This window comes from Poecilia reticulata, chromosome 21, assembly GCF_904066995.2.
Source record: "Poecilia reticulata chromosome 21, P_reticulata-male-v2, whole genome shotgun sequence".
Lineage (NCBI taxonomy): Eukaryota > Metazoa > Chordata > Actinopteri > Cyprinodontiformes > Poeciliidae > Poecilia > Poecilia reticulata.
The window spans coordinates 12,030,097-12,057,548 of record NC_088850.1 but is presented as its reverse complement, the minus strand read 5'-3'; the positions used below and the strand labels follow the sequence as shown (position 1 = coordinate 12,057,548).

Sequence of the window (27,452 nt, the reverse complement as noted above, 5' to 3'; positions counted from 1 at the left end):
CAAGACAAAAACAGAGAGGAGCTAAAAGAAGAAACAAAGCAAAACCCAAGGAAAAAAAAAGAAGACAGGGGAAGACAGATTAGCCCAGCTGTCTGCTCATAAAACAGCCGAAGGGTAAGGCGCTAAGCCCTCCAGTGAAAGCAGAGCTTAGGTGGGTGACACAGGGCAAGGACCCCACTCAGTCCACGGTGGCCTACAGCACAGGGCCAAAGCCAAAGCAAAGACACATGGATAAACAGTGGGAGATGAGACTCCGTGCCTACAAAGCCCACAGGGTTAAGACGGCCGTGCGGCGTCGCTCTCCCCCCCACAGCCATGAGTGGAGACAGAGGGGTTAAGGCTTAAGGCTTGGCTCCCTAACCAGCCAACGAGGGCCGAGCAGAAATGCTAGACATTGTCTCAGTAGAGTCAATGAGTTCATCAAGAAGAATGTGGAATGTGTGCAACGCTTTGGCTCTTCTTGGAGGAATGCAGAGACAATTGCGTGCAGTCTTGACATGTGTCCACTCATAAAAACAACTCAGCCTCATCAATTACGCTGTCTCTACTTTCTCCACTTGAATGGAAACACAGTACTGTCCATCTCCGTAGAGCTGCCCTGCTCCTGACCCCTGGTTAGCACCAACATTAAGTGGAGAGGTCTGAGTTCAAAAGCAGAGATCTTTAACCACTCTGGACTTCACACTCAGCCCTCATCTATGACCTGGTGGCAAAGAGGAATTAGCAGCAGCTGTTTTATGAGGTCCCCAATGTGGCGGTGCTCTGTATCAATCCATCAGCAGTTTGGCCGTGAGTTATACATTTACATAGTGTTTCTTACTGAGTCTCGGCACTCAGATGGGCAGGAGAGAAAGAAGGAAGATATGAGACCATGAGGGTTAAATTTGTTGAAGGCTTTTATTTTTAGTTTGGTTTTTATCAAGAGGGTTATAGAGCATGTCTTCTACACTTCTTACACATAGAGATTAACATTAAATATATAGTCTAGTAAAGTTATGCATTTGATTGCTTCATTAATGTTTCATGGAGCACTGGGTATCTCTTGTAGAGCAGGAGAGAAAGGCAGTGGATCCAGTTTTGAAGAAAGGGGACCAAGAGTTTGTTCTAACTACGGAGGGCTCACTCTTCTCAGTTTCAGAGGGAAAGCTTTCTTTATGATGTTGTAAGAGATTCAATTATAAAACCTTGGATTCGAAGGAGTAGTGTGGTTCTTGTTCTTGCTGTGGATTTGAGCAGAATTGATTAGTAGGGTTTACAAGTTTTAAGATCTATACAGTCATTGTATATTCTTAGAATATTTTCCTCATCTCTGGTTCAGAAAGAGCTGAGTCAAGCAGTGAAGCTCTTAATTTATAGGTTTATCTATGTGATGAGTCTTTACCTGAAGTGATGATGGATTATTACCAAAGTTCTTCAAATCTAAAGATGTTTGTGCTACATTTGCGCTACTTTGTGCAGCAAAATGTCTCGTTTGTGTTGCTTTAAACTTTGGTAATAGCTTTTGAACTTTAAACTTTTTGAAGTTTAAAGTTCAAAAGGTCAACCAGTTCCCTAACATTATCCAAATCACAACTTTTTAGACCGTCCAGGAGGCGACCAAGACCCTTGTTGATCTGAGGATGTTATGCAATCACCTTTGTTGATTTCTTTTGATTCAGATAAGTAGCAACGATACAGCAAACTCCCCCTGATGGTGATTTTAATCCTCTCCATAAGCTGAGTTCATACCAACCATGAAGGATTTCAACCACTCAGGATCCAGGATCTCATTCTTTCCACCCATGACCACTGGTGAGGTGTGGAACATGAACAGACAAGTGAATCGAAAGCTTTGCTTTTAGGCTCAGTTTTTTTTTCTTTGCCACTCACAAGCATTGATGCAGATGAGGCCCCAATTTGTCTTTACATTGTTTACCCCATCTATCATTTATAAACGAGACTGATTGGTGCCCTTAGATTTTGCTTTCCTCACCCTAGCAGCAGAAATGTTGATAAGGACCTGCCTTTTTCACAAGGCCTAAACCAGAAGCTGAAGTGAATCTAATGTCTAGTTGCGGGTTGTTTTTCTTTATCCTTTCCAAGGTTGTGAAAGTTAACTTTAACACCCAGAAAAGTTTTAACAACAACAGAACAGCAGAACAAAAGTCTCCATTTAATTTGTGTATCAGATCAGTTATTTGACAGGTTTAGCTTTTTTTTCACACAATCACCTCAGGTTCAAGTTAAAAATCCAGTGAATTAATATTAATAATTCTCAAGTAAATTAAATCAACAAAATGTTTGAGTTGAACTTCAATCATATTATGGCTTGCAAGACAAAGAGAGGGACTGATCTTCTCCCAGACCAGATTCAGGATCCATTTAATTTCTCTGTCCCTGTTTCCTATTCTCTTGATTTACCCTAACAGGGTTTTCTTGAGAACTAAATCTACTTAGGATTTATTGTTTTCTTATTATTTCTCATCACTGGAAATTATAATCCTTTTGCCTAATCCTTCTACCTCCCTCTAGTTCAGATCATATTCATCAAGATCATCCCCCTCGTCTGTGAAAAAGCAAGAACCCGGCACAACAGGGAGGTCTAAAGAGATCGGGCACTAAAACAAGGGGGTTTCTTCCAAATCAAATCCGGTTCCTCTGATGTAATCAAGACGAGACGCCAGAGACGACAGTATAATCTCCCTGGGACATGCCTCCCTTGCTTGCATGTTATTAAAAAACAGGGAGGAACAAATCTTTAGATTGAAAGACCAAAAAAAAAAAAAATGGAATTATAATAAATCGCAGAAATCTGGGGCAAGGTTGGATAAAGCCTTCAGATACAGATGAGGGACAAATCTTCACTATGTGTTTGTGTGTGTGAGTTTGAGAGAGTGCACAGGCATGCACTGTAATGTGTCTGCTTTGGTTGATTATAAAATATTTCAATTCACTCAAGGTCCACCCCCTGACCTAAGCCCTCCCTGTCTAAATTTGTGGGAGGTCTGGAGGTGGGGGGGGGGGTGTATCAGAACTCACTTTGTGCCAGTCTCATAATAACACTCAGATCTGTCTATTTTCTTTTAGACTTCGTGATCCCTTGATCTAAATTCAACTTTATCTGCACTTCCAAAAACAGCCACATGATGGCACAATGCGCCAAAAGTGGACGCCTGAATGTAACCACAGGGCTCTCTATACTTTGCTGATCTTTCCTGCTGACTGTGATTTATCAAAAAAAAGGTTCAGTATTATGCATATGTCATCAAAAACTGCGGTGTTGGCATATACTCCTAGATATAATTAACATTTAAGGTACGTAATTAGATGACTATCTAATATCTCTTTCTCACTGTTTATTTAATGTCACATGCTGTTTTTATTTTAATTATGTAAAGCACTTTGAAATGCCTTGCTGCTGAAATGTGCTATACAAATAAAATTTGATTGATTGATTGATTGACTATTCCACAATCACTGCAGATGTTATTGAGAAATTGATATTGCAGTACAGACATCTACCACCAGATGGTGCTACATAGTTAAATAGTGCGACGTTTTCTTTTCTTCTCAACTCATTCATCCAGGTTGAAAATCAACCCTGAGTCAAACATTTTTAATTCCTCTAGGTATAGGATTATTTATGTAAAATTGTATGACATTTTTTTGAAGTTATAGGTTATTACTGTATTTAAGTTGTCAAAAAAAAGGTTTAGGAACTGTTTTGTTGTTGTAGTTCATTGCATTCAGAGGTAGATATAAGATCTGCCCTTTCTACTTTTTTGAACTCTGAAGCTCCTTTCACCCTTTCCTCCCTCATTTTGTTTTTGTTTTTCCTCCAGTAAATTGCCCATTGTTTTCACTATCCACTATTTATTCTGGGTCTTTGACTTAAGGGAAAAAGCAAAGACATTCACTCATATGAGTAAAGAAACCAAATTTTTGATACTTTGATTTAACTTATTTGCTTATTTTAGATTAACACAACTTGCATGTCATGATTCTTAGTCCTCTGATTTTGTGTTGTGGTTATTTGGGGATATGTGACTTATATTGTTTCATATTTAGTTCAGTTTATTTTGAGATTCCCTGTTCTTACTTGTCTTCTGTTCTTCAAGTATTTATATTGTGATTTGTGTTGTAGACTTTTATACATCCACTTTATATAATTCTTGTATTTTTATTCTGGTAATTACTCGCCTTTCCCCAAGACTTTTAGTCCTGATTTCCTAGCATCTGGCCCTGATTCAGTTAACTAGACTCACATGGTTCCCATGCCACTGATTACATTGATAGGGTAGAATGCACACTTCCTGCTAAGCATAGTGAAGATGGTACACTGCTCCTCTTCCTTAAAGGGTCATAGACTCTGTTGTCCTAAGAGTAAATTAGTCTGATAAATTGCTTATTAAGGACCAAGCAGGGATTGTGTCATAATATGACTTAAGAATCTAAGTACAGGCTTTGCATTACTGTTTTCATCATTCAGTTCTGTAAAGTATTTTAAGAGAGAGAGTTGTCAGTAACACAACACCTCCCCTGACATTTCTACCCATGAAAAAGCCAGCATTTGCTGATAAGTTGCAAACCCAGTTCAACTCTCAGATAAGCTAGAGCACATTTTAGACACAACCATGAAGACAGAATCTCACAACCCATTTAAATTCATTCACTACATTTTGCAAGACTTTTGCAAGTACAATGCGGCTACAATAAAGGACAGAGAATGAGAACCTCATAAGCTAAGAAATAAAAGAAAATTACTAGTGAAGCATAAAGTGTCTTTTGTTCTTCCTTTCTCCTTTCTTTCTGTCTTTCATTCTTTCTCCTTTTTTCTGTCTGTTACGCTTCTTTATCTTTTTCTTCCCTTTTCTTTTTCTCTCTTTCTCATTGAGATTTAAGTATTTTAATAAGATTATTGATTTGGTTTGATTGTAATACAAACCTCTTTTATTAGGGGTATCCCCTCCAATTGGCCCCAAAGCATGAAAAAGTAACATAGGTAGAATCCCTAAATGATCTCCCCTGAATAATGTGTAAATTTGGTTCCAACACTAGGGGGTACAATCAGAGCCATTACCGAAGCCTAAAAATGCAACCGCGTAGGGTGACATGCCAGCACTTAACAGCAGTGTGTCTGCCACAACCCACTCCTCTTGACAAAGCCCAGGCTCACACTGAAAGTAGTAAAAGCTGCCAGGGTTACAGAGCAATGACCGGTCTCATTGAGGGAATTGAGAAGTTCGACAGTCCCGGGAAGGGACGAGGACTCCGGGTTACCAAGGCCTTTAAAGTCGGAGAGCTCCTGTTTTCCAGCCCACCATACTCCTATGTGCTGTCAGTCGAAGAGAGAGGCAACTACTGCGAGTTCTGCTTCACCAGGTAAAAAAAAGCCCAACAGTTAATGCATTTATTTATTACTATGAATGAATGAATGAATACAACTGGAAATGTCTCTTCGAACTTGAATCTTAACTCAGTAACTCTAGATCTACCAGAGCCACAGAAACTGTCACAGCATAAAATCTATTTTAGTTCTGCTTGTGGTTCCTCTTTCTGTGGCATGGATATATAGCCTACTTATCTGGCTAATTACCTTCTAAATAATGCCAAATCCACTACTATGATGGTAATTTTATTATTGTACCAGAATATGAGAACGTGATCAGCATGTATTGTTTCGTTAAAACCACCTTATAAATAAGTTACAACATTTTCCCAGGATGAACTTGTTCTGTCAGTCAGGATATGTCCGCATAGGCCCATAAACTAATTTAAAACAAAAGCCAGTCAATGATGTAAAGCTCTACACATGAACAAATAGTTTGTACTAGTGCTGACTTATTTGGAGTCAAGGCATATTGTAACTAAAAAAATCCACAGCAGGTCAGTTTGCTAAGCATTACCAAATGTTTTCTAACCTGGTATTTCGTGAACATCCATTATATATTGCATGTATGTCACCATGTCCGCAGATTAGTTAATTCACTGAAAATGTCTCAGAAATCTGGGCTGCTTTGCTGTTTCTATGTCACGGAGACAACTGGTCCGACTTGAGGCCAGATCTATTAATACCACAGAATGCTTGAAAACTCTTTTGCAGGCCACCAGCAACTGCTTGCTCTTGTACACGAGGCATGACATTTAAACGATTGTGATACAAAACACTCATTGCAGCCTGATACAGTGTAAAAATCAGATGCAGTCAAATAAATCACGTAAATACGGGTTCATTGACTAGTTTTAATTGATTCGCGGCCTAAAAACTGTCAACAAATGATATATGAAGAGCAATTTAATAATAGCTCAATCAATCTATTTCTTTGGGAGTTTGATAGTGTTTAATTGTCTCTACTTGGATGCCTTCCAAACTCTAATAAACCTTTCTGTTATAGGAAAGAAGGCTTGGCAAGATGCGGGAAGTGCAAGAAAGCTTTTTACTGCAATGCAAAGTGCCAGGTAGGAAACATTAGGACACAGTGGGTAAAATACACATTGAACATGTCAACAACTTTCTAATTAAATACAATTTAAAAAGTACAATTGACAAGAAATTATCACCAAGTGGTTGTAGCAACATATCCAGGCCACACGTACAAAGACATCACAGAGGTTACAGAGGATGATGTGTGTCTTGTGTGATCAAATGGAATAAAATCTGGGAAAATAGATTTAAACGTGCTTACTGAAATTTATTTAAGACCTCCCACAAAAACCTGATGACAACTTCAGTAAGTAGAAATAGGTTGCCTTTATTTCTCAGTTGTGACTTTGAACCATTTTTCACACAGAAAACCTTAAACTCCTGAAGGATCTGTGTTTTCATTTTATGACTTAAACAGATGGTCAAATATCAAGTTACTTTTTAACATAATTATTTTTACTTTTGGTACTGCATCACGTAATCAGAGCAATGAAGTTATTCTTTGGTTGGTGATAGTCTTTTCCTCTAATGCAGCTACAAGCTAAACTATGTCTTGATGATGGTAAATCAACAAGAATTCAACTTAAACTAAGTAGAATCTCCAAATACACTGGGAGGCCACTGGTTGCCTAAGATGTTCTAAAGTTAAAAAGTTAACACATTTCTAATATTTCTGTTGATATAAAATTATTTTTCTTTGTTGCCAGGTGCCTCTATTGCAGTGGTTCCCAAACTTTTTCTCCTGGGCCCCCCCAGTGGTTTTCAAACTATTTCTGGGCCCCCCCTAAGGCTTACAAATAGCTGTCTGGTTGAACGATGTGTGTGAGCGAATGGGGTGGGAGGTAGATTCTTAGAGACTCCCTGTTATACTCAGACCTGGCTCCAGATGAACAAAGGGGGGGATCAATTTTTGGGGGGCCAAAATGAATCATAGCTGAACAAAGAAAACAACATCAGTAGCCTACCAGCTTAAGGTGCTGTATTGATATTAGTTAGCTAGTCATCTTTTAGCTATCATTACCTGCATCCAACAGCTTAACTCAACAGTCGGTAAGTTTGGGGGAAAAACTGTGAAAAGTTCTTTGTGTTTTGCTGGTTTGCTGCCATGATTCTAACACACCTGTGTAGCTCTGCCCAGTAGCAGCAGGTCTCCTTCGCTGCCGCACAGGTGTAAACCCAGCGCTAGCATTGTAGCGCTCATGTTACGTTTAAAGGCGGCTCGGAAAAACAAGTTACAACATGTTAACGGATTAAAAAGTTTTAACTGCTGATAAAAGTGATAGAGGACACAGATATGGGAAGTGTGGAAGCCCCTACGGTAACAAATTGACAAAGGAATAACAGAGAATTGGCCATTCTAAGGTAAAAACCCAGGGCATACAGCGTTCATGGTTTTTTTTTTCATCCAGACGGCTTCCCGCGGCCCCTCTGCAATGACACGGGGCCCCCCTTAGTTTGGGAACCTCTGCTCTATTGTATGATAATGTAATCAAACCTCCAGCAGCCCCATGAGCAACAAACTGGATATTTGAGAGCAACATTTAAAATGAAAATGCAGCCTTTAAAATGAAAATTTTTTTCTTTAAATTTATTTATCTTCTATTGCACATTTATTCACATGGGCACACCTCAATGAGAACCAGAATCTCATTTTTTTAGGGATTTGTTCATGCAAACAACCACATTAAAACACAACTGAACACGGGAGACTCTTAATACCAAGAAACAAATATATGTCACTTAAATAGTGTGTTGAGAATGAATTTAAAAAGAGTGAATAAGTTGGAGAGTTTCAGGTGTTGCTGTTGAGGGGTCAGGATATTAGATGACCATTTTATCCAGCTCTGATAAGACAGATGGAGAATAGAGGGTTATAAAGTCCTGAGAGTGCAGACTGCACCGTTAACAGGATATAAAAAGAATGACAGAAACAGTCTAAGTATTGATTTATACATTAAGTTACTCCAAAGAGATGTTTCTGTTTGGATGATGATGTCCAGTTCCCCAAAGAATGTAAAGTGCTTTGATGGGTGAGAGGATTATTTCCTGTAATTAAAGCACTTTGAAAGACTGTGTCTCCGTGTCAGACAGCTGGCAGAAGTATTCCTGTAAATAAACTCTAAAATAGATAAACTTGCTGAAACTTTTTCTTCGTTGACTGATCAAGCATAAGGTATTTTATGTGCTTTTATGTGAAGAAAGGAGACTGGGCCATGCACAAGCTGGAGTGTTCAGCTATGAATGCATTTGGAGAGAACTGGTGCCCATCAGACACGACCCGCCTTGTTGCTCGAATCCTTGCTAAGAAGGTTGGTCTCAACATGAAAAAAAAAAAAAGTATTTTTTAACAATTTCAACCAAGTACTGTTTTCCAGTAACATTATGTCAAATGTGCTTATCCTAAATCAGAAAATGATGAAAGAGCGATGTGTATCGGAGAAGATGTTGCTCATTGAAGAGCTGCAGTCGCGTGAGTAAAAACTTTTATTACATACTGATACAGAGCTTATAGGCTTTTATTGTAACTACACATTTACTTCTATTATCTAACGCAGCAGAGGTTGAAATATTTTGAAAAGATGAATTGACAAATATTTACTTTACAAATATGGCACAATGTGGCAAAGTTCAACGGGTATAAAGACTTTATAATACACTGTATGAATATATGTTTAGCTAAATGGTGACAAAATTGAAATACTTACCTCACTGCAACAGATTTAGAGGATGAAGATAATGAAAAAAGAGAGAGAAACGACACCGACATTGCTGCCCTCCATCGATTTTACCCTAAACATTTGGAGTTGCCTGACAACAAAGACCTGCTTACACTCTACTCCCAGGTACCACAAAGACTTATTTATTCCTTGTGTTTTATTAATTTAGGTGAGCGGATAGCATTTTTCTTATTTTTCATTTATTCCGATGGTCTGTGTTTAACAGGTTGCCTGTAATGGTTTTACAATAGAAGATGATGAACTGTCCCACATTGGTACTGCAGTCTATCCAGAGTAAGAACAAAGCCTCATATGCATGCTAACGAGCGTGAAATGCTGTTATAACATAGTAAACCTATGAAGAAATTGCAAAGGCAAAACAGGAGAGGCTATTGCTGAATGGGATTTATTGGTCTTGTGCTTGTTACATGGTTTCTTTCACACCAGTGGAAAACCACTCCAGTGTCTTCGGGAAAAAAAAGTAACATTACTGTATTGAAATTTGGAAAAGCTCATTTTAGCATCAACCAAAACATGACTTTTTTGTACTCTGCATTTGTTGTTCTATTTTGCTTTCTTGGCCGTCCAAAATCATAACAATAACAACTCTCCCACATGTATCACATCTAAACAAGAATGCTTCCTCACAATCTGCAGAACTTCTCTATAAATCTGTGGAGGTTTCTATGTCTCCACCATCAGTTTCAGCCTCCTTGAGGAGGAGAAAACACAATCTATGTCACATAAGCTTGTCTGCGTCATGAAGGGATGAACGTCACTACACGTCACTGCAGTAATAATTCTAACCTGTCATTAGGTACACGTTTTGACAAGTGTAATTAGAAGTCACTGTGATTATTGCTATCAGCTATTAATTCTCCAAAACCCTTTGAGCCCATGCTTACTCTTTTCTCCTCATCCATACAACACAGGGCTTCTATATCATCTGTGACGTTACGCATTAGAACTCACGGCCTTCTTTGTCTCTGAGTAACTTATTAATGTACAGTTTGGAGGTGTGTATGTGTGTGTGTGTGCTTCTTCCCAGTCAAGAGCCTCTGTACAGTGTTAAAAAAAACATAGATGTTATCAATTAATCATGCTATTGCTGTGATCAATGCTAAGTTAAACTTGTTGTGTTTTATCCAAATTAAAGCTGTTATTTACAACATTTTTTTCTCCCACAGTGTGGCACTTATAAACCACAGCTGTCTTCCCAGCGTCATAGTAACGTATGACGGCACGTCGGCTGAAGTCCGGGCGGTGCAGGACATGAAACCTGGAGATGAAGTGAGGAAAAGGCATGAATGCCATTAAAGGGGGTCACATCCTGTTCTAGTTTTGCATCAAGCGTTTGGGGAATGCTTGTTATTTTTTTTATTGTTCCAGAAAATATTCAGCCAGGTAAATGGAAATTCACTCGTAAGTTTTTCAAGGCAGCAGGGTGAAAGTGTTGTATGACAGGTGGTCGGTTCATAATGTTATATTTTTAGGTGATTATAGGGCACCAAATAATGAGTATAATTTCAAGGACATAGAACGTGCTCAGTGGTAAATGTGTGTGTTAAATCTCCTCTAGGTTCTCATCAGCTACATAGACCTACTTTATCCAACAGATGATCGAAACAACAGGCTGAGGGAGTGCTATTACTTCACCTGTGATTGCTTGGAATGCAAAACCAAGTCCAAAGTAAGACACTAGGAACAGTAAATGCAAAATAAAATTTCAGCCCCCTCCACATTTATTGGCAGCCATGGTAACAATTTGTTAAAATCCTCATAATACAGTAAGGATTTTATGAGGGAATGTTTTAGTTTTATGTATAAGACTTGTCAGGGGTGCTAACAATGTGAGGAGCGCTATAGATGGATGTTTTTTTGTGTGTGTCTTGTTAATTATATGAAGATTTTCTGACATGTTTCATCCACAGGATAAGGCAAAGCTGAAAATTCGCAAGCAGAGAGATCCAGTTGAGCCACACGCGGTCAACAACATGATCCGCTACGCCAGGAACACTGTCAGGGAATTCAGGGCTCTAAAACATGTCAAAAATATCTTTTCAGCAAAGAAGCATTATTATCTTTTAAATCAGAAATATATATACATATTTTTTTCCCATTGCCATGCATCTTAAAAACTTACTGCCTGAATTAATAGATAATGAATTCAATATTAATCAATATTAATTGATAATATTGACAAATGACTGATGCACACCTTCCTTTCAAATGGCAAAACTGGAAGAGCTAAACAAAAACTTTTGAGGACTCTTGTGAATCCTTAGCTCAGCCTGTGTGTATGCATCCTTGACTCAGTGGCACCTCCTAGTGAGTTGCTGGACATGTGTGAGCAGAGCCTGGAGAAAATGGGAGCGGTCTTTGATGACTCCAACGTCTACATGCTCCACATGACGTACCAGGCCATGGGGGTTTGCATTTACATGCAGGACGCAGATGGAGCTATCAGATACGGCGAGAAGATCCTCAAACCATACAGGTACCAAAACACACACAGTCCAGAGGTGGTAACACGCTGTATATATTGGTGCAGTTTTGTTTTAGCCATCTCGTTTTCTTTCTTAAAAATGTGAATGGTTAAATGAACATTATATTTATTCAATCAAACCATTTAATTGCAGGGGTCCTTTTTTCATTTTGTATTGGACAGCCTGCGCTGCCTTGAAAAAGTATCCATGCCCTTTGAGCTTTTTGTTGCATTGCAACAAGGATTAAATGTCAGAGACCAAAACAAATTGGTCTCAAAATGTGAAGAGGAAGGAAAATGATGCATAGTTTTTAAAAATGTTGCAACTTAAAATTTTAAGCGTTGCTAGATTTGTGTTTAACCTCAAATGAATTCTTTGTTAAATTCAATTTAGTCTCTATCATCACATCCGCAAATGTAGAGGCTGAAATCTTTGAAAAGCATGTTTCCTTTACCAATGAATACGCACTTATAGATACTTTACTGTTGGACTACTAAATAAATATATAAACCTTTGCAGTTTGAATCTACTTTTAATCTGACAAAATGTACTTTTCAAGGGCTTTATAAAGTAATTTGGTTTTCAACAGCTACACTCTACTTCAGATTATTGTTAATCTAAACATTCACATTTTTGTTTCAGACTAAGTAGGCTTTTAAAGTGGATTGAGGAGGGGTTTTGTGCTTTTGTTTATTTTGTAATTTCCATTCTTGTAGGAAATAAACACTTTCTGTTTATGTCAGAAAATGTACATAAAATATATACTTCTCTTCAAGTTTCATCAAAACCTTTCTTTTGTTTTTGTTTTTTTGTTTTTTAGAACATTCATAATCTAAATTCAAGATATTACAGACTTTTGCTTTCAAGTTTTCATATTTCTTCATAATTTCTTCCAGTTCTTTTAGACCTGGCCATAAGAGTATCTTTACTATTATATAAATAAGTGAATATGCTAAAAGATTATTTCCTTTAGCTTATTTAATCATTTCTGTAAATTTGATGTACACGATTTCTCTGATGCAGCAAGCTTTATCCGCCCTACTCGCTGAATGTGTCCTCAATGTACCTGAAGATGGGCAGAATCTACATAAATATGGACAGGAACTCAGAGGGCATCAGTGCTCTCAAGAAGGTAAGGTGGCTTCATTTAAACTTCGCACAAATTGGCATTTTGCGTTGTTTTCTTCTGATAAGACAATGAATTAAATAGTAAATGCGATGTTTGCACAAAGCAGTGTTAAGTTTCGCTGGGCATTTAGATTTGGTCACAGATTTGATTGAACTGTATTTACCATCAGCATTTTTGTCTCATTTTATGAGTTACAGTCAGCAAATGTAAGTGTTTGTGCTGTTTAACCTGAATGTTTTGATGAGGGGAAAAAGGTTTTGTTGACACAAAGAAAATACAGCTGGAAATTTGCTGACTTTAACATCACAAGTTAAAAATATGCATCTATGTGAATTACTTTAAACTAATATTTTGTTTGTTGGATAGGCAATGGCTATAATGGAGGTGGCTCATGGAAAGAATCACCCTTTCCTCAAAGACTTACGTAAAGAGATTGGACAAAAGTGAAGACAACATTGGGACTGATTTGATCTGAGCTTCATGGAACTGTGAGGGTTTTTTTTTATTATTATTTTGCTGATGAAGAAAGAGGAAGGATTTTTTCCAAAACAAAATATGTACATTTGGTCTCTTGCAGCTATGTAAGTTGTATATCATGTTACGGAGTGAAATTGTTTCTTACCACACTAATTTCACTAAAGTAACTTTTCCATGTGTAACTTTTTTATGATTATTTCTTTAATGTAAAAAAAATAAAATAAATCAATATTAGTACGGTATTTTTTTAGGCTTTAAGCAGATACTTTTTTCCCACATTTTGAACCATGCGGTTTTCTGTGGATTTTTCTTCAACCACCAGGGGGCTCTTTAGTAGGAAGTGAATCGTTAGGAGTCAAAATTGGAAATCAAAGAAGAAAGCGCTAATTTTGACTTAGAACAAGCACATGCTAGCAGCAGGCACGACGGAGAAATTTCTTCAAACTCATACCCCCACATCATGGAAACAACAAGAAGAAAAAGATTGTGAAAGTATGTGTAAAAGTAAGCTTATGAACACTTCATGGCAAAATGCACATTATTTAAATGTCACTTTCTCTCTTTCTTTGGACTTCAGTTTAACTCCTTGATATTTTTTGGAGGTTTTATTACATTTTACGTTATGGTTAAATGTAATATATTTGAAGTTACTTATATATATATATATATATATATATATATATATATATATATATATATACCACCAGGGGGCTCTTTAGTAGGAAAATAACAAAATAACAAATCCAGTTCATGCTCAAATCACATAATGGAGCAGTAGCTGGTCTGTGTGCTACACCAACCAATCATGTGTTTTGTCTGGAATTACAAATTCATACTTTGTACATGTTTATAAGTCCAAGAATGAATGTCTCACAATTTCTTTTTTTTTTCTTTCCCACAACAGGGATCAGGTTGTTAATAAATCACAGATAAAACTCAAATAATGTCACAATTCAATTCAGGGCCTAAGAAATTAAAGAAAATAATGCTTTTATTGCATAATAAGCAAGTACAAGAGCTCAATACATGTCTGGGGAGAGAAAACAAACCTTAATGCACTCAAAATGCGTATACAGAAACATATGTACATATAATTTGAAGCATATTTTGAAGGGTTTTTTTTGCCAAAACAAAAGAGAACAGAACGTCAGGCAAAAATTAAATATAAAAACAAACTGTGGAATGAAGTGACAAAAATACTGTTGAATAGAAAAGAAGTGCAACAAAAAAAAAACCTTGAATGTCAAAATTTTATAAAGCTTATACATATCTGAGATCACATACTAAAATATATACACTGAAATGTAAAAATGCATGCATAGTTTATGTTTCGGTATTTTAAAGTTACCAAGTCAATAAAAGCAAACTATATAAAACATTTGGACATGACCGTTTTGTACAGCGCAATAGTTAGCTTAAAAGCAGAAACATATGGGTTTAGGGTTTCATAAGTAGCAGTTTTTCTTCTCTTGGCAAGATGTATTGTGCCTTTTATTTTGTTCAGAGTAAAACAAGCAACAGGATTGAGATTTTGAAGCAACAAATTAAATATCAAATTTAAATTTTCTTTTCTTTTTTTTTAAAGAAATCAACAAATTCCATTTCAATAAGGCACAGTTGTAAAACCATTAATTATCTTCAGTTTAAGCACTATGACGTATAAACTTGAAACGTATAACAAAACATAATATATTATTTCTGAAATGTTCTTGTGTTTGCTTAAGCTCGCACAAAACGTCTTAGCTGGCAAATCTTCACATGAAAATTTAAGAAATCTCAGGAAAATTTCACCAAAAGCAGAACAAAAAAATGTTAAGACAAGTTCAGAAGAACAGCATGTCTGCCAATGGCAAAGTGAAGGTGACCACAGTCTTCATAGAAATAAATAAAAAACACTTGTTACAATATTGAAGTAAAAAAAATTTTTGCTGCATTAATTATTATTGTGTTGAAAACAAGTGAACACTTCTACTCAATTTGGCAAAACAGAGTAAAAATGTAGGTTAGAGTAGTAATACTGCTGCAATCTACTGTTCATGCAGCATATTGCAGGTTCTAACACTGGCTTTTAAGATTGTTGTAGAAACATGTAGCAGGTAGGAAATCTCCCACATTCACGCTGACAGCAACAAGCTGCCTTTTCACCTGACCTACATGGAGACGACGCAGTTACATGTGTGGTCAACAGAAAAACAACAGAATCAAGATGCAACGGGAAAAACAAAGAGCTAAATCTGAATAGGATATGGAAAAGTGGTTAATTTTGGAGGAGGAGGAGGGGGTTTACACTTTTTGAGTGGAGTTTGCTTTAAACTCCACTAAAATGTACACAAACTTGCTTAGTAGAAAGCTCAGCGAGTCTCTATATCTTCTACTCATCAACTTTCTAGATCTAACTTGGGAAGTACCGATCTCATCGTCTAGTTGAACACTGAGGAGTCCAGCTCAGATGAGGCGCGAGTTCTTGAGGAACTGGATGAGCACCTGGTAGACAAACTTGTACTGGGAGATGGTCTGCACCATCAGCATCCTCTGATGTCTCAGCTCCGACAACATGGTGGGAACTTCCACTGGCTAAAAGGAAACAAAGACGATGGAAGTTGATGTTAAGTCATAGAAAAGAGATACATAAAACGGCCCAGTAGGTTTCCTGATGCCCCTCATATTTTTTTAAAATGTGTTTCCTTGGTGACTCAGACACCACAGGTTTATTTCCACCAATCTGAAACTGGTGCACCGACAGCAGTTTAGTTACAGCCACCATCTACACACCTCATTGTGCTCCAGGCAGCTGATCATAAGCTCAGCCAGGATCACCACGCCGGTGCGACCCACGCCGGCACTGCAATGCACCACCACTGGAGGATTAAGGCTCTTTGAGGTATCCAGCATGGTGTTGGTGTGCCTCCTCACAGATTGAATCTGCTCCAAGTAGGCTGGAAAAAAAAAAAAAAAAAGAGAAGATGGGTGTTTTAGTAGGTGGCGTCTTTTGACATTGATTAGTAAAAGTATTGACAATAAGACAAGTCCTCTCACAGAGAAAACCAGGAACATATTCAGGGCAGCCCTGCTCAGGCCAGTCGGTGTACTGCAGGTGCCAAACCGTCCTCTCCTGGCCGGAAAGCAGGTGTTTGACCTTCAGACCCGTGGTGGCGTAGGAGTTGTACTCTGTGCGAAACTTGGTGGTCACCTTGAACTTGCCGTAGGTGGCGGAGTTGTGTTTGGAGCCCAGTTTGGGCCAGTAACGGTGACTCTTGGACCTGCCGCCCTCCTGGGTAAAAGATTGATGAAAATAGTGTATTAATTATTTACTTCTACCATTTGTAACCTTCTCTTGCACAAGTCAATAACAAACATTGTGTTGAAGAAACAAAACATAAAACTAATACATCAATAATATTCTTGTCAATGGGAAATAACACGTGAAAACAAAAGACACGTGTAAATCTGGAGGGGTGGCCGAGACGACAGCTCATGCGGGACAATCGGTCAACAAGACAACTATTATACAATTGAAGATAGTAGCAAAATGTAAAAATAATTTTAAAAAAACAGGTTTAATGTGCTTTTACCTCCTCTGCTGTAACCATAGCGATGACGTTGACGCCCTGCTCCCAGATCATCTGCCAGAAATCCCCACAGGTGTTGGCCAGTGGGCCTTGTGTGGCAATGTAGTGCCACTCCTCCCCTCTAATAATAACCTGGGAAAAACAACAGACAAAATCCAATAAGAGGGCATTAGAACAACTAATACATTTCAATGTCTTTAAAATTTTATTTAGATTAGAATAAATTTAACACCCTTAATTGGCAGACATGTGAAATGTACTGACAGTTTATTTATGTACCAGTAGAGGGCAGTATAAGGAGTTCAAAGTCAAACCCAAGGTCTTTTTTTTGTCTTTATACTGTTGTTAATTCCTTTACGGATAATAAAACGAGACACAAAGCAAAAGCAAAACTGACAACCTCGTGACTTAGCATAGAGACATTTTTACTAGTAGAGAGGTCAGAGGTTGTGAAGGTGCACCTTTGATTAGGCATATTTTTAAAAAAAAAACAAACGGTTGTTTATGTCCCACAGTTTGCTGTCAACACTGAGTTTATTTTTCTCAGTGTTGAAAAAATGAGGGCAACTCAAGTCGCTTAAGATGTTTGGACAACATTCTTTTGTAATTCCAAGAACTTGTAGGGATTAAAGTTCTGAAAGCAATGACTGCTTTTCACACTTTTCTCCAAAATAAAACCTAACTTATCGGAGAAGACAACTAATTAACTATATTCTTTACTTAGTTTAGGACGTATGATACGAGTGCCGCAAAGGGGCTTGACTTTGTTGTCCGAAAAGTTATACAGATGAACTTGATTTTTGATTTTTTTTTTTAAAGCAACAATTTTCATTGTGTGGATTTGTATTCATTTGTTTATAGCAAAAACTAAAATAACCCAAATTCAGGATGTCTTGTTCTCAAAACAAACACATAATGTGCCACCCCACAGCCTTTCTGAGCAAAAGCAGGATAATAGGCTCACACAGAAACAAAGTAACGCTTTGGAAAGCTCTGATTTCTGTCAGCTGACTGTGTTGGCTACAGTAGTATGTAAGAATGATAATAAATAAAAAATGATAAATAGAACGAGATAAAAACACAAATAAGAAAGTTAGACATAAAGTGAAATAAAGTAAGATAATAAAAACAATGTGATGACAAATTAAACTAATTATTAATAAATAAGATGATAAACTATTAAGTAAGATAATAAAATAAATAATTAAAATGAAACTGTTTAAAATGTGAAAAATCAGAAAACCGGTCTCAAGCGAATTATATGGAGTATGACACATGTCAAAACCATATTTTAAAAAGATTTTTTCTTAATAAATGCTTAAACTATATTTCATCTGTTTATGTCGATTAACACCTGAAGAATGTGAAAATAATAAAATAGTTAACTTTATGCTGAATTGCAGATATGTTTTTTTTTTTTTTACTGCTGCACTGAGAATAAGGGATTCCCATCAGATGGGCAATCTTTATGTGAAAGTGGTGTCGCGTAAAGATGGCTGCTGCAATCTTCCCTAAAACCATTTTCCCCATCTACCACTGATGCACCGAACGCACCTTGATATGTGAGGCATTAATGTAGCCCGTGTTGTTCTCTTTGTTGGGTACCAGTTCGACCCGGTTCTCCTCATATGGGACGACATCACGGAATCGATTGCGCTCTGCGTTTTCGGGCAGCGTTGCCGTGGTGAGAAGGCAGTCGGTCCTCTTCTTGGGCACCTGCTCGTACTCTGTGAAGACCCGGTCCTCCTCCAGCTTCAGCTCTAAGGTTTCACACTGAAGGTGATCAGACGGAAGAGGTTAGGTTACCCTCTTACAAACCATTCATAACAAAGAGGCTGTTAAGTCCCAAGCATTTCGGAGCAAGACCTTTGGTATCGGAGAACTTCAAACATTTAAAGTGCATTGCCACTGCTGAAAGCAAAGTGGAAGTCTACAGCGTTCATTATTGAGACAGTATGTGTTTATTAGGGTAGTCATGTCTATATGACTAGCAGAATATCTTTTCTTTCTTTTTTTTCTCGCTCACACTCTGCCGGGTCACATTCTTTGCATAGCAGCCAGCCCAGAGACAATAAGCTGCACCGTGCCACACGTTCCACAGCCCACTTAGGGGATTGCCCCCATTAGCCTGGCAACAGCCTGGGACAAAAACTGGGTTTCACAGCCCTCTAAATCAAAAATGGAGCAAACAGAATAACGAGTTGAAATTTTAGATTCACGGTAAACAAAAATGTTTACAAAAAAAATTTATAAAATGCTTGAAATTGAGCTTGGCGTTCTTTACAATTGGCTGAATGAGTTTGATGTCAGTCACTTTTTTGTTCTAAATAAATATTTGCATGACTGAGATTCAAAAGGAATACACAAATATTTGGCTTCACAGCCTAGTACACAAGCAGAGTCAGTTTTCCTGCATAATAATATCAATTAAACAAGAATGTAGTTTTGTGACATTGACTGCCAATCATCTTGTTGGAGTTCAACCAGCATGAAGGACATCATTCTAATTCATCACAATGTTCTGATGAAAGCAGAGATTTTACCCGTTCGTCTGACGTCGACTTGGCACCTTCCTCAGCTTGATTCCTGGAGACGGGCATCCTCGCCACATAAAGACCGTTCAGCGCTGCCATCATCAGCGGCCTCCTCATGGAGTCCACGGACATCTTCTGTCTTTCAAGCGTCTTCAAGAGAGAGGAAAATCCAGGTGTCATGGTTACTGGCGGCAAAGGCAAGCGACCTCTGTCTGCACATGCGTACGAACAGAACCAGGGATGGAGGTTTTAATGCCAGTCCACGGATCGAATCCTGCGGTATCAGTCATGTGTCCTGCTTTCTTTTGCCCATACTTATCTTTACTAACATACTTTTAAATGTCTGTTCTTCTTTATTTTATCCACCTACCTCTGAAGCTTTGTTCTTACAAGGAGCTCATCCACTTTTGTCAAACTCTGAGCAACATTGCCCAGTCCCTCCTTCCACCAAGGATTACTTTGCCTAATCTGCAACGCTGTTAAGCCATCAAGACAGCCCCACCCCCTTCATCCTCCGTAGGACAGTCAAAACAACAGCTTGAGGGGGTTTGAGGGTCAGGGGGGTGGGTACTGCTGCATATCAGATAAGGCAGAAGGTAGATATATGTGCGAGCAGCTTTGGACAGGAGTAAAGCCTTTCAGAGAGAATTTCAAACTAAACTTGCATCCAGGTTAGTCGTACAGAAAATGGTTTGTCACCAACAGGCGATTAAATCCATTCCAGGATTCAGACGTGGGGTCGATAATGCCCCACTCGAAAAAATAAGCTAAGGTATTTCTACGGGCTTCTGGCTGCCTGCGGGGATTGAAAGGCCAGTGCTGCCTTGTTGTGTGCTGAAACCTAGATTACTGCTAATCAAAAGCTGTGAAACCAGCAAGTAAACAACAAAAATGATATCGTTTAACATCTGTACCAGGACGGGTTCATTTGTCCAATTAAAGGCGAGTCGGTGCCTAGATAACAAATACTTAACTACAATTGGAAATGCAAATATACACAATAACACACAAATACAAATGATTAGAATTTTTGTGGTAGATGAAGGACCTTAAAGCATGACTCTAAATGATACCGTCAGTTAACTCATAGAAAACTGAGGAAGAAAGTTCTCAGTCTGACTATACGAGAACTTACTCATATGCATTTAATCATAAAAGCAGTTTTTTGCTATTCTTAATCCAGCACTATTATTATTTTACTGAATTACTAAGAGTATGAGTCCTGTAAAGTGAGACAAAACAAAAGAAACAGAACTTTTTCCTCGATTAATTACAATTAACGTCGACATAATTTTGCAAGTACTCATCACCTTCAAAAACTGCAAAAGTCTTAGAACTTTTAGAACGAGCCGGTCAGATGTTTAAGTGAGTAGCATATCTGATCGAACTTGAACTTTTTGCAGAGTGGGCAAAGAATTCAGTCCTAACAGCTGTAAGTGACTTACGTAGGCTGAATACAAATATTCAAAACATGCACAAATAATCATGTCCAAATGAAATGCATTAGCTGCGATTGCAATGTGAGTAAAAGTGAAAACGTTCTTACCCTCTGAGCAATCTCCCTTTCCACTATGCTGTCTTCCAACGAGAACATCTCGGACACCGGCCTCTCTTTCACCGGCTCCTTCCTCACCCTCTCCTTCACGCTGGTCAGGTCTGGTTCTGAAATGGACGGCCCCAGCACTGCTCCGTTTACCCCGCTCTGATCCCCTCTGGTCAGCGTCCCGCCCCCACCGGCACCACTCCCAGCCACGGGTCCGCCGACACCTTGTGTCAGAGTCAGGTCCATAGGTCCTTGGTTGCAGTGTGGCGTCTGATCGTGGTTGTGGTGGTGCGCGGCGCTGTGACTGGACCCACGGATCTGAGAGCCGGCGTTAGTTCGAGGAGGGCCCGGGTACTCCGGAGGGGGTTTGTTAGGCAGTTTAGCCAGAGCCGCCTGGAGCTGAGCGCTGATGCTGATGTTGTCGTTGAGGCCTGGGATCTGAACATCCAGCTCGGGCCTCTCCTCTTCCTCCTCCTCCTCGCTCTCACTGCTGTGTATGAGCATGGTGGCATTGGACAGAGTCTTTTGATGCTGGTAAGCCACTCCTGCGGGAGGCGCCCCTGCAGCCTCAGGTGCATTTTGGGAAGGTTTCTGCATGGGAAGCTCCTTTGGCTGTTGAGGCTGCTGAGGCTGAGGCTGCGGCTGCGGCTGGGGCTGAGGTTGAGATGGCATCACTTGCTCTCTGAGAGTATTCCTCCGGTGAAGAGCCGTGTTCATACCCTTCATCACCAAGCCTTCGATGCCGCCTCCCCTCATGCTGCTGATGAACTCCATGCTGTGCCTCTTGTCCAGGGCGGAGCGGTGCTTAGCGCCTGCAGTTAAAGGCTCACTAACTTCCTGCAGGGACTGATGCACCACGGCCGAGCTGTCCGGCTGGAAGGTCTTGACTGAGAGCTGCACCATGCGGGTGACCAGTTCTGGGCTGCTGCCTCCAATGCAGCGATGCCGGTGGCTGGCCAGGTCTGGCGTGCTGGTCGCCGGGCGGAAAGAGCTAGAAGGATACGGTGGTGGAGGTCTTGACATATGGTTTCTTAGCATATTAGCATTAACTGCATAATTTCCCATGCCGGCTCCTTGTTGTTTGGTGTTTGCAAGCTCCGGTGTGCTAACAGTGTGGGAGATCGAGCTTCCAACATCTCCGCTGCTGTCTCCGACACCGTTGATGCAGGGCGAATGACATGGACCGTGGCTGTTGGCTGGGCCCCCCGAATGGTGCCCATGGGACACTGGCTTACTGTAGCTAATCTGTAATAAGAACAATTGTTACCGATTACAAAAAGGTAAGGCTTATTTTACCAGAAGGTGAAGAAAAAGAAGTTAGTAATCTGGGATTTAGCTCTACCTGTGGAGTGTAAGGTCCAGGGTTGGGTCCTGGGCCATGATAGGGGCCCCTCTCTCGCATTTCTGGCTGGCTGTACACCAGAGCCTCTGGCTTACGGTAAGCACAGGCATTGCTAATGTTCAAACTGCGCAGCGACTGGCTGTGGAGGTCGTGGTGAGTGGGGACGACCCTTCGCTTCTGCCGCATGACCGCTTCGTACTCAGGAGTGGGCCTGTACGACGGAGCGATGATGGCGCTGTGGCGGTGGTTGGGGATGTAGTCCTGACGCATGAGCTCGCTGCCCGGGATGCTGAGGTTGGACGACATGGGCGAAGGGGGGATGAAAGTCTGGGAACGATTGAGGGAGCTCAAACTGGGGCTGCTGTACATGCTTCCGTTGGGCATAGTCCCGTTTCTGAAGGTAAGATCAAGACTGGTCTCCGACTTGTAGTAAAGGTCCTCATGAAAGATGCTGTCTGCAAGACGGAAGAGACCATTTTAAGATATAAATCACTTTTATAGGGGAAACATGCAAAACACTGTGTCGTGCAAAACTGACTTCCCATACAGAGATGTGAAAATGTGAAAAGGTTTCAAGGCAAAGCCTCTTTGAAAGACACTGCACGTCTTTCTTGAATGAGTTGTAACAAACGCACTATTGTGAGCAATTTAATGTAGAAAACAACTGTTTCGAAAGCAAAGGAGAAATGACCTAATCTCTTTGGAAAAGTATCAAATCTCCATTTAGAAGGGAGTAAAAATTAAAGACAGCAAAGAAAGCTGTAGGCAGAAGACCTTGTGTTGTTCCCATTTCTATTTCTCCTTTTTAAAACGAATGACATTTAGCTTATGGGGAAAAATACAATAAAACCTCAGATTACCAATGCGATTGTATATATCCGTCTTGTTGGTGGATGAACTGAATAGTAAAAAGGTATAGCTCTTCCTTAAGTCAAGAGGAGTCGAAAGCATTTCACCGGGGCTTCACTCTTTCTCCCCTCAGTCACAGTATAATTGTGAAACAGTTTGTTTTTTTTTTTCTTCAGACTACAGCCATACCATCAATATGCTTTTCCCCTTGGGATTAGTAAAGTATATTCATTCATTTCAATCATTCATTTATTTATAGTTGTTGCACCTAAATAGTACCAGTGTTCACATGCTAGATATGCTGATAGAGAGATGGGAGACTCGCAGGCGAAGCGCTGGATTTTAACAATGTGATGTTAAGAATAAATTTAGTTAATCATTTAGCACAGTTTTATAATTAGGCTTTACAAATATGACCAAATGCATATTGTGGTAAGAAATAGCCTTTAAGCCTTTAAGCTGTAGTTCTATACATATTTTGAAATTCATAGTGCTTATAGGGTAGATATAATCCGAGAGGCCAACAAGCAAAACACTGGTGTGCAAGTCCAGGTGCTTTTTAAAACCTCACCCCAACATGTTGTCCCTGATTCTACTAAACACACAGAAATTGTGTATGTAAAGTTCAGAATTTGAAAAAAAAAAAAGGCAGCTTAAAATTTCTCCAACAATATCTACAAGAAGAGTTTAGTCTAATTTAATAAAAACAAATGAAACAAGTAGGAGCTAAATGGTGTTTGTTAACTCAGAAAAATGTCAACGGTATTTTATTTGAAAGCAAAGCGGATACACAATCTTGGTCCGCACAAAGAAACTTAAGAGTGATGCTTGAGATCAGCCAGCGGAATGATCCCACACCCACGTACAGTCTCACACCCTGAATGATTTTCCACTCCGTTTTTCTTTTTTATTGTCAGCCCAACGTGAGTAAAGCAATTTGGATTATAAGGCAGTCTGACTGAGCGAGCGAGTCGATGAAAGAGCGTAGCACGCATGAGGTCACCGCTCTGCCCCTCTCCCATCAACAAAAAAAAAAAAAAAAAAAAAGTCAGGCTTCTAATTGGCTGGGAGACTGTTAAAATACAAAAACGGGCCGTGAGTCACACGCCTGATGGGAAAGACACAATTAGCCAAACTCAAAATGTTTGAGTTATTGTCGGGGAGGCAAATAAATCTTGAGGCGGGCTGTGGTCTAAGTGGTAAAATAAAGGCAGTGAAACTTGCTCTAAATGTGTCTACGCGAGAATGTGTTTCACAATTACCTTGAGAGCTCTGCATGTCCTGATAATGCTCGTGCACGGACTGGAAGTTGCAGGACTGGGGCCGGGGCTGAACAGAGAAATGAGTTTAAATACAAATAAGTGACAGCATGAAAATAAGGAAGCGAGCGAATGTGACAGATTTAGATGTAAAATCATCTTCTGTGACAATTTTTAGCCGAGCCATTGTCTGGTCTGCTGGGAAGAGGAAGCAGAAATTACTGCCGTATTTGTCTCACTGGGAGCTACACCCTTAATAACTTTTAAGACCAACCCACATTCAAGCCGAGGCTGGAAGAGCCACGGCTTATTGTGTAAGTAAACTATTTCATTCTCTCTCTTCTCACTTATAAACAGTCATTAATTAGGAATAAATGGAAATTACTGGTTGCAGACTATACCAGAGATAGGCGATGAGTCCATGTGGGTCTCCTTCTGATTGGCGCAGGAGAGTGAGTGGGCCTGCACAGAAAACCAACAACATAAATGATGATTCAACAAGAAAACAGAGCAATGAACTCCATTATAATAAGAAGAAAAATAATAATATTAAAGAGTTTTGTAAACACCTGTGTATAATCAATTTATTAACAAAACTGCAATGTAAAGTGCTGGAAACTTTTATTGGCATCCATGGTAAGAAAATGTAAAAACAAAATAAAATAAAAAATTTCACGCTGAAAATTTTGGACAAAATTTCTTCCTACGCTTTTTTGAACTGGATATGGAAATTTTGTTTTTATGTTCAACACTTATTATGATTTTTTTGTTGTTTTCTTCTTAATTCTTAATATTTTTTTTTCTCTGACATTTTACTTGTTCGTAATAAATAAACATTTCATTTCAAAAACACCCATTTTTTTTCCCACTATTTCTGTTGATTTGATTTGGTTGACATTTCAGGCAGAGGCCACCAGAAAGTACTTCAAGAATTCAAGACACCAAGAACTTTAGCAAGTTCCTCAGGAACCACGGACCATCCACCGTACTTAAGAACTTCCCTACGTGTTCATTACTTGTGCCCAAGAATGCGTCATTCTCATTTGACCGAAGAACGACATTCCAGCTCATCCCAGTAAAGCTTTAGGAAACTGCATGTTAACATTTCTGATGGTAGAACATGAACTGTCACCCCAAACCAGCCAGCAGGCATGATAAAAACATCATTTAATGGTTGTTAAGGAAACGTTTTGTTGCAGTTTTCTAACAGCGAGTTTTAGTGATTTATTTCTACCTCCTTGCTCACTGTGTACAGTCATAAGATAAATATGGGTCTTTGGCCAGCCTGTTAGCCAGAAATATTGGCTTATGTATCATATTACAGTTCTACCCCACGAAAACTTAAAGTGATTAATTACTAATTCAAATTTCCCTGGATTTTCCCCCAGCTGGATAACTTTACTCAAAGTAAGCAATGGGTTTTCTACATGTCTCACTGTGAGATTATGTCACTGCAATAAAAGGTTAATTCATTTTAAGGATTTATAGAGATCTTTAACAGAGCCAGCAAAAGAAAAAAAAATGTAGCTGGCATCGTATGCTTAGCCATTACATAACCTTCAAAAGGTTCCTGCACTCGGTTCTACAATGGCCTTTTGCTCGGCCTCGAGACTTACTCTGTGCAGATTTTGTTTTGTTTGTAGAATTTGTGTCTGGCCGTGAAAAGACGAGCAATGTACTTGGCCATTTCCATATCCTCCTGCAGATACACACACACACACACACACACAGGAAGGAAAAACATTTTAAAGAACATCAACCAACACAGCAGTTCCGTTTATTGGAAATTATCCTCCGCCCCCATATGCAGTAGTAACCTTCCACCTCCTAGGATGTGTTTTGTGTATGAATACCAAGAGCACCTGCAGACACAACACTCACCATGTGAAAATTGATGGTGTCGTCTCTGCTCGTTATCTCCACTGTGATGGCTGACTTGTTGTGTGCAATGGTACCGATGTCCTTCCACCTGTTGCACGCGTGGAAGTACATCCAAAAGAAGGAATGGCGAAAGAAAGGGGAAATACATTTTTACCACTTGGATTTTGTGCATTTAAACCAGCAAACTTTCTGAAAGACGGGTTCTGAATTGGCGCAAAATAGGCAAAAACAAAAAAAAGGGGGGGGACACTAACTTGTGGAGCATGATGGATCTGCCATTTCTGTGTTTGACGAACACTCCAACAAAAGACATGCCGATGAAAATGTCGTTTGTGTAGTTGTCCTGCAGGAAAAAGGAGAAATTTGATAAGAACACAGTCAAGAATTACTTCTAATAAATTTTTTTTTCTACATATGTTTGGTTTTATAGCCACCTTTGCAGGAAAACTCTCCTGGCCAAAACCGTCCAGTTTTTCCACCTCTTTGATGTACAAAAGTTCTGCTTCAGCTGGTGGCCTCCCGCTTTGTGGCAGAAACAAAGCATAAGACAGAACCGTCCCTGTTATCGGTGTATGTTTTTACACCATTTAAATCAAGGTCAGGCTTTTACATTCACTAATCTTCAGAATAAATGTCATTAATTTCCAGTGTTTTCTGAGGGGTAAAATCTTCATACCTCAATTAAGTTAAATGCATTTTATGAATAAAAATTAGGTGCTCTACTATGAATTTGTTGTTCCTTTTCTGTATTTCACCCAATGTCGTAATTATACATGTGGCTCAGATACATAAATACATATTGTAGTTGGATGATAGTCACTCACTGCATATTGGATAAATTTGATCTTCAGAAATGGTCAAACTAATTTAACCTGACTTTCCCGGTACGCATACCACACTTAAGCAGAGTTCATAAATTTACAACAGCACTAAGTCAAAGCCAATCCAAATGCTTAATGTTAGCATGCTCTTTTTTTATTTTTGCAAAACAAGACATGATGGTTGTTTGTGATTTCTGCCCAGTTGGAACATGCAACTCTGTCAAAGTTTCAACCTGGAAGCTGTTGCTCTTCCACTTGCAGTGGAAAAGCTGTACAATAAGTTTTAGCCTTGGTTGTTTATTATCTAAGTAGAACATTTTGGGTTATATGGATGAAACTATGGCACATCTAGCACAGTGACCCCAACAATGCCCCAAAGCATTGAACTGCATGTAAATCTCTGACCGGAACTGTTAATACAGATTAAAATGTGGAAATGTGT

At 39.2% G+C, this 27,452-nt stretch overlaps 2 protein-coding genes across 4 annotated transcripts in view; one reads left to right on the top strand and one right to left on the bottom strand.

Annotated features, from left to right (window-relative positions):
• The first annotated feature begins 5,068 nt into the window (after positions 1-5,068).
• On the top strand, positions 5,069-27,450 carry LOC103457564 (N-lysine methyltransferase SMYD2). 3 transcript variants are annotated; one of them, XM_008397817.3, is made up of 13 exons: positions 5,069-5,361; positions 6,375-6,438; positions 8,602-8,712; positions 8,813-8,873; positions 9,122-9,246; positions 9,347-9,414; positions 10,308-10,410; positions 10,700-10,810; positions 11,052-11,172; positions 11,443-11,617; positions 12,630-12,738; positions 13,102-13,223; positions 25,212-27,450. In XM_008397817.3, exons 1-12 carry the CDS (start codon positions 5,072-5,074, stop codon positions 13,180-13,182), a joined length of 1,419 nt encoding a protein of 472 aa, XP_008396039.2. In that variant the 5' UTR covers positions 5,069-5,071; the 3' UTR covers positions 13,183-13,223; positions 25,212-27,450. The 3 variants fall into 3 exon arrangements, with proteins under 3 accessions (XP_008396039.2, XP_081458506.1, XP_008396038.2); XM_081602380.1 differs by lacking the exon at positions 25,212-27,450 and adding an exon at positions 13,535-13,867; XM_008397816.3 differs by lacking the exon at positions 25,212-27,450 and having other exon boundaries at positions 13,102-13,437.
• The window catches only part of LOC103457565 (protein tyrosine phosphatase non-receptor type 14), a 37,801-nt gene continuing 24,534 nt past the window's right edge, over positions 14,186-27,452 (bottom strand). Inside the window, exons 7-20 of the mRNA XM_008397818.3 lie at positions 26,624-26,711; positions 26,444-26,532; positions 26,190-26,277; positions 25,925-26,007; positions 24,710-24,770; positions 24,312-24,378; positions 22,201-22,655; positions 20,862-22,103; positions 19,325-19,465; positions 18,336-18,554; positions 16,785-16,913; positions 16,249-16,483; positions 15,985-16,148; positions 14,186-15,786 (exon numbers count right to left, since the gene is read on the bottom strand). Of these exons, the coding sequence (XP_008396040.1) occupies positions 15,658-15,786; positions 15,985-16,148; positions 16,249-16,483; positions 16,785-16,913; positions 18,336-18,554; positions 19,325-19,465; positions 20,862-22,103; positions 22,201-22,655; positions 24,312-24,378; positions 24,710-24,770; positions 25,925-26,007; positions 26,190-26,277; positions 26,444-26,532; positions 26,624-26,711 (3,190 nt within the window). The 3' untranslated portion in view covers positions 14,186-15,657. The remainder of the gene's footprint in view (positions 15,787-15,984; positions 16,149-16,248; positions 16,484-16,784; positions 16,914-18,335; positions 18,555-19,324; positions 19,466-20,861; positions 22,104-22,200; positions 22,656-24,311; positions 24,379-24,709; positions 24,771-25,924; positions 26,008-26,189; positions 26,278-26,443; positions 26,533-26,623; positions 26,712-27,452) is intronic.

Bases quoted from the DNA above. Each gene is read 5' to 3' on its own strand.
- LOC103457564 (XM_008397817.3), top strand. From the start codon at position 5,072: ATGCAACCGCGTAGGGTGACATGCCAGCACTTAACAGCAGTGTGTCTG. The intron at 5,362-6,374 runs GTAAAAAAAAGC...TTTCTGTTATAG, and splicing joins TGCGAGTTCTGCTTCACCAG to GAAAGAAGGCTTGGCAAGAT. The intron at 9,415-10,307 runs GTAAGAACAAAG...TTTCTCCCACAG, and splicing joins GGTACTGCAGTCTATCCAGA to TGTGGCACTTATAAACCACA.